The following is a 7,339-nucleotide window of genomic DNA, read 5'->3' on the forward strand; positions in this document are numbered from 1 at the left end:
GAACCTCTGACTCTTCATCTAGCACCATCATCAGGTCAACATGTTCATGTGTCCAACACTTAACACTTAGTTAAAGAGATATAAGACAAAGAAAAGCAGCAATCCTCATGTTTGAGAAGCTGGAACCAGAGAATACTTGATGAAAAATGACAAATGGAATAAATAGTTGCTGATTTATTCAACTAATCGATTAATACACCGATTGTTGATGCTCTATATAAATCTGCCAACCATCAGAGATTTTACCGCACTGTTTATACCATAGTATCAGCCCTTTTAATATCTCTGACTGTATTATTCCGCTATTACTTTATGATAATATTGGATTTACAGGGTTTTGCATCATCGTGATGAAATACTTGTGTCAGATGTTTCATTCACTGGAAAGGTCAGAAAAAGTAATTCCCATCTGGTTATTTTATCTATGAACGGGGTTAAATTGACTATATCATAATATATATAATATTGTGATGTGGGAGTGAGTTGCTGCCTCAACCGAAGGAGTTCAATATCTCGGGGTCTTGTTCACGAGTGAGGGTAAAATGGAGCATGAGGTGGGGCAGCATCAGCAGGCTCCTGCAGGGCGTCCGTAAGTCTTTCTGTGATTAAACGTCACTGCTGCTCCCATTCATGCTCTGATGAACTGGCACAGGTTCATTTGTCAGCTCTGCCTCGTGGACATTTGTCAATAACTCCACATTATCTAATCTTTGCAACACGTCATGCACCCTGACGGCAGACATGACAGCAGTTTGTAACAGACTGTTTTCATCCAGTAAACACAGTCTGTGTTTGAGTGAATGTGGAGTTCAGATCAGAATGCTTTCGGTCTATTTATAGCCTGGCAGGCAGCGCGTCTTGTAGCTGCGTACAGTGAGTCATGATCAGGTATGAAGCTGGAGTCAAGGGCAGAAAACAAGTAGGTCTGATGTTGAAGGTGATCTGTTGAAGTCACTGCAGCGACTCCGAACCAGCAGAGCCACATTCTTCCACAACAGCAACATGAGGCCACGACACACACAGACCCTAATCTGAAGATATCTGCACACTCACATGGAGCAGGACTGAGGGCCTTGAGGTGGCCCAGGACCCCACTGGACATCACCTCAATGTTTTAGACTAATGTGGTCCCTTTGAGCCTAGAGGGCATCTGTGACATTTTAAGATTTCAACAGAAAGCTAGTAAGTGAACCTTTCACACCCTGTAGACTGAACTGTGTCTGAAACCTGCCAAGAACTGAAAGAATTTCCTTATCTAACTTCAGCTGTGGAAGAAGTACTCAGATATTTTACTTAAGTAAAAGTAGAAATACCACTGTGTGAAAATACTTTGTTGCAAGTAAAAGTCCTGCATTCAAAATGTAAGTACTTCAGTAAAAGTACAAATGTATTAGCATCAAAATGAACAAAGTACCAAAAGTAGAAGGACTCATGATGCAGAATGGCCCATCACAATAATATATTGTATAGATATTATTATATATGCTTCAAGTCTTTATGCTAAGCTACGCTAAACACGTCCCAGACTCGTCTCTCTACTGGACACACAGAGATGAAACTGATCTGAAACATCTGACTCAGAAGACGAGTTACAGGTCCTGCCAACGTATTCAGTGGAAAAGTTGCTGGAAGTCACTATTTTAAGTAGACATTTACAAAACTCAAACAATTTTACATATTAGCATATTATATATTAGTAACACACAATACAAGCTGTGCTATCAGTAGACGATGGCCATACAAACGAACTACGACCATGTTTAACTTTAAACATTTGGAAAACAAAACGACTTCTCTTCAACCAAGATCAATAGACAAGTAACAAAAGGTAGTCACGTTAGCTCTCCAGCTAACAACTGCTAGCTCAGGAGCAACTTCAGTCTGTGGTTTGGGGACTGGGTGACCAATTAAAACTGGACTGTCAAAGAAATAGTAGCTTACTAGCTAATGCTAGCTTAAGTTGCCTCCATGGTTGAGAGGGGCGTGGTTGTCGTGTTAGCAGTCCCACTGAAAAACCTCAGTGGATATTTGCACTGCATTTCTTTTGATAGAGCTAGGCTAGCAGTGTCCCCCGGCTTCCAGTCTTTGTGCTAAGCTTGGTGACACGTTTCTCAGTATTGGATGATGAGTGTGTAAAATAAAAATCATCAAGCTGTTTTTCTGCTGCCTTCACATGTGCGGAAGGAAAAGCCCGTTCAGTTCTTATCAACATGCTGCTGCTAGTATTACATCCGTCTATCCCTCCATCCAGCTTATCTCCTGTTTACAGGTCCCACCCTTTTCCTCCACAATCACTCCGCTTGGCCCACATCGAAGGAGGAGGAGGAGGAGGGGGGGGGGGGGGGAGAAAACCAACTCAGAAACACCAGGAACAGAAGAATTCATATAATGTTGGGTTTCAGTTGGAGTACCAAGTCTCCGTATCAGTCAAATCACCTCACTGGATCTCGGCCTGCAGGTCGAGCCCAAGGGCATGATGGGAACAATTAGGGGGTCGGTGGAGGAATGTAATCTAGAGGGGCCGGCGCTCTCTGGTCTTTATCTGATCCTGGAGATTCCAGCGGGGCTCTGAACGCCTCGCAGCAGGCTGGAGCGCATTTGTGTCTCCAGTGTAACTCACATGATGATCATAAAAGTTTACTTTGATCTGAAGCATCTGTTGAAACAGATTTGAATGAAAGTAATAAAGAAACGTCCTGTTCCAGTGTTGGAACAAGCCGTCAGGTCGCAGCAGGCTGGTGGTTTGATAAGAAGAGAGATGAAGCATGTTCGAACACAAACTGCTGAGTAATGATCTGAAGACAAACGAGAACAGCAAAGTGACGCGACTTCATCTCAGCCAGTGAACTTTTGCCTCTGTGATAACCGAGGAATGAGTGCTAGAATGACAAAAGACTGATATGGATACGTAACTGTGGTGTGACTTCATGCCGAGTTAGTCAGTGAAGCATGAAGCTGCATTCACTTCCTGTTTGGAAAACTGCACTCATGATCAAAACAGGACAAAAACAAACGCATCATTAGTCAGTTCAGTTCAGTTCAGGAAGCTGGACCAGAGAGGCGGTTTTTACTCACATTCAAACTCTAACCCAGTTTGATGAATCACTTGGATGTACAGGAAGCAGCGACATTACTCTGGACTTTTAATTTGACGAGGCAAAGCTGTGAGCCCAGTAGTGTTCTGTTTGGAGAAGTCAAACCTTAAAGACGCAACTTTAGTTTGGTGAGAAAAATATCATGAGGAAAAGGAGAGTAACTGTACTAACTGATGTTTCTGTAGTGACCACAGTGTTAACATGTTGACACCTTTAAGTTGACGTGTTGATCAAACAGCTGCTTGTTTCCACATCCAGCAGCTTCAGAGCAACATGGTCCTCCATGTGGAGTCGTGTTCGTGTCTCCTGATGGAACATCTGGCTCTTTAGCTGCTAAATGCTGCACTATGTTCAGCAGCTCGTCTCTAAATGAGTCTGTCTGCTGTCTGTGAACCAGGACAGATAGACCAGGAGCCGAGAGAGAACCAGGACAGATAAACCAGGAGCCGAGAGAGAACCAGGACAGATAAACCAGGAGCTGAGAGTAAACCAGGACAGATAGACCAGGAGCTGAGAGAGAACCAGGACAGATAGACCAGGAGCCGAGAGAGAACCAGGACAGATAAACCAGGAGATGAGAGTAAACCAGGACAGATAGACCAGGAGCTGAGAGAGAACCAGGACAGATAAACCAGGAGCTGAGAGAGAACCAGGACAGATAAACCAGGAGCCGAGAGAGAACCAGGACAGATAAACCAGGAGCCGAGAGAGAACCAGGACAGGTAAACCAGGAGCTGAGAGAGAACCAGGACAGATAAACCAGGAGCTGTGAGTCACTATAAAGACTCAGCTGATGGTTCAGAGACTCTAACACACTGTCAGCTCGGTGTTTCTGTATTGATTTAATGAAGGTTAACAACACTGAGAGTCTCCAGTCAACGTCAGCATACTCGGATGCAGGTACATGTGTAACGTTTTCCACCTTCACTGTCTAAGTTTAGCCTGTTAGCATGCTAACTGATTAGCACTCAACATGAAGTACAGTTGAGGGAATTAGAGCTGCAACAAATAGCAGCTTCACCAGTCGATCAAAAGAAAATCAATCTGCAACTACTTTAAAATTGTTTTATTGTTTAAGTTTTACTGATCCGCTGTAACGCTGTCTTTACAGGTCTCTATAAAATAGTGGACCACCAAGACCAAGAAAGTGGACCACATCACTTCAGAAGTGACTTTAAAATACTACTGTTGAGTAGTAGTTTTATAAAGCACTGAATGATCTGCTGCTCTATCATGAAGCATCCAGACCTCTCAGACCAGGTCTGCTGACTGTCCCCACAGTCCAGATTAAGCATGAAGAAGCAGCCTTCAGTTTCTCTGCACCCCCTAACATGTGAACCACATATCTGATGCATAAATGTTGAACCTTTTTAATGTTTAATGTTATGGTCTTGACAGAAATGGACTAAAGACCAAGTGAACAACAGCAAAGCACCTTCAAATATTCAGTGACCCCCCTGAGTGGACTCCAGTTTACCCAGAAAAAGAAGAAAATAACAGATTGAAGTCTGATACCAGACTCCATTTGAAAATGTGGTATTTTTAATGTGGAATAGATTATCAATAACTATACCTACAAAGCCACGACTGATCAATCAACTCAAGTCCTCTGAAGTTCGACAACAAGCAGCACCTGAGGGGGAAATACATGCTTCTATTAACTAAATCTAATTTTGTCCGAAATAAATGTTGAATGTACTAAATGCATCCCAAATTGAAATGTGACAATTCGCTTTTTTAAAGACTTTAAATCATTCTCTACATGGACAAATTATTATTGATTTTTAAACGGAGTTTGGTGTATCACCATGAGCTTCAGGGAGTATTGGATGCCACTTAGTTATTTATCTACAGGTTAGTTCGTCATTTCAAGCAATGTAAGGATATTTAAAGTCCTGTTTAGCCTCCAGAAGTTCAGCAGCAGTTGAAAAGTGACCCAACAGGACCTGGCCGTTGTAAAGCGACCAGGCAGGTAGTTCAGTCAGTTAGTGACCCACCTTCAGAGGTGCCTCCAGCAGCTTGTGTATCCCGGCGATCTGCTCACTGAGCGGCAGGTTCTCCTCCAGGCTCACCGTCGGAGGTCTCCGAGGTTCGGGAAAGTTTGTGCAGATAAACGGATCCGAGTCCTCCAGGTACTGGACCCGGCAAACAATGGAGGCCATGGCCGTGTGACTGCAACCCAACTGCGGCTAAAGGTGTCTGTGTGAGTCGGTATGGGTGCGTCGTGCGCTGGAAAAGCCTTTAAAATGAAGAAAACCCGGTCCTCACTGCTCTGCCACCGGACCGGTGAAGCTACTGCGGATATACACATCTACATCCGGTGTCACCCTTCAAAATAAATTATTTGGGTTTTTTGCAACAATTGTATGACAAAATATAAATCCTAGTGAGTCAATCTTGCGCTCATATGTGTAATATATGATTCGATGTCTGTAAAGTGTTAGTGATAGACAGGGAAATGAATCACTGGTCAGTGTTACCCAGCATGCACTGACTGACCTGCACTAACCTGCCGTCCAAGATGCAAACACATAAACAAAACAAAGCAGCAACCTGAGAGCACTGACAGGTGAGGACACACATGGTTCCCAGATACATGCATTTGTTTTACACCATACATCCATGTTTCATGGTTTTCAACAATCTAAGAGGAGTTTACATCGGAAAAACGTACACATGATGGATATAACAGGAAATAAAGGTTTTGAAACAGCATTTAGACCTTCATGTTGGGAAATGAAATTTACAGAGAGGATCACTGAACAGTTAACTGAATGAATGAAATATGGAAAATACCTCAAAATCAAGAGACCTTATGTTTGGTTTCAAGTCACAGTTATCAGTCGCAGTGTTCCAGGATTGCTGCATGTTGCGAATGTTGGAACTTATTTTAGTAACTCCACCTGTGCAGGTTATGTCAAGCCTGAGTTTCCCAGAATACTTAGTGAATGCAGCCAATCATAAAGCCAGTCAAGTCCTGAAAGATGCAACAGAACAAATAGAAGAGGCAGTACACTGCTGTTTACACCAACATATGTGATGTACATACTGTAGATATGGTATGGTGTATTTATATTTATGGTGTAAATAGTACCTCTGTTTAATTTCCCATGCTCTTGTTATAGATATGTGTACATTATTCTAGTGTTGTGAGGGTACTTCCATTATCTATACTTAACATTTGTTTTTGTTCTCCCTAATGCTGCTGACACATTTAAATGTCCGTCATCAATAAAGTTGAAAATAAATGACAGCACTTGTCTGGGTGGACCGTGTTGGGGCTTTTGTAAGGTATTTGATATTTTTTATACAAAATAAATGGATATATTATCCAGACAAATGACCATTTACTATGACTACTCTTCCCTTAACTAAATGTTAAACCTTTATTTTGAAGGAAGTATCACCGAACGTCCGGCTTGGTGAAAGACGACTTGATGGTGGACGGCCCACTCGTGACGTCATGCGAGTCCAGCATGGAAACACATTGAGCAGCAGCAGTATGACATCATGGACAGATCTATGGAAACACTGTGAAGCTGCAGCTGTTCTGAGGTCAGTTTACAGCTCAGGGGTCTGCTGTGTGTCAGCCGATGACAGCACATGAAGAGGAAATGTGTGTTTTCATGAGCTGAGCAGGTTATTATAGAACAGCGTCCTCTGGTGGCTGAAAGACTGCAGCACTGCAGCTTCAGGTCTCACTTCTATATGAGAGGTTTTTACTGAGACGCTGTTCACACATCAGTCTTTAAAGACTTTCTGCAAGCACTTTGAAAACATCTTCTTTCTGTTCAGAGTGACAGTCCAATGTTCCTGGAAAGTTCAGTCCTGGAAAATCCGTTGCACAGTTTGGTCTGAAAGGTCATGGATCAATCAGACACCCATGGACGGATTATGAGACAATGACAAAAGGCGTCCTACATACGAGAAACAGACTGAAAGACACGAAAGGACGACAAACAACATGGCCGCGTTGTGTTTGTCTTTGTGGTAGTTTTTGTCACTTTGTCCCTTTGTGATAGTTTGTCTCTTTGTGGTAGGTTTTGTCTCTTTGTCTCTGTGGTAGTTTTTGTCTCTGTCTCTTTGTGGTAGTTTGTCTCTTTGTGGTAGGTTTTGTCTCTTTGTCTCTGTGGTAGTTTTTGTCTCTGTCCCTTTGTGATAGTTTGTCTCTTTGTGGTAGGTTTTGTCTCTTTGTCTCTGTGGTAGTTTTTGTCTCTTTGTGGTCATTTTGTACATGAGTAATG

At 42.6% G+C, this 7,339-nt stretch overlaps 1 protein-coding gene across 6 annotated transcripts in view; it reads right to left on the reverse strand.

Moving 5' to 3' along the window:
- fhod1 (formin homology 2 domain containing 1) overlaps positions 1-5,314 on the reverse strand; it is a 46,441-nt gene extending 41,127 nt beyond the window's left edge. For all 6 annotated transcript variants that reach the window (XM_070922127.1, XM_070922064.1, XM_070921985.1 and 3 more), the window contains exon 1: positions 5,093-5,314. In XM_070922127.1, coding sequence (XP_070778228.1) covers positions 5,093-5,257 — 165 coding nt within the window. In that variant the 5' untranslated portion in view covers positions 5,258-5,314. The remainder of the gene's footprint in view (positions 1-5,092) is intronic.
- Between the last annotated feature and the right edge of the window lie 2,025 nt (positions 5,315-7,339).

This window comes from Enoplosus armatus, chromosome 1, assembly GCF_043641665.1.
Source record: "Enoplosus armatus isolate fEnoArm2 chromosome 1, fEnoArm2.hap1, whole genome shotgun sequence".
NCBI classification, from domain to species: domain Eukaryota; kingdom Metazoa; phylum Chordata; class Actinopteri; order Centrarchiformes; family Enoplosidae; genus Enoplosus; species Enoplosus armatus.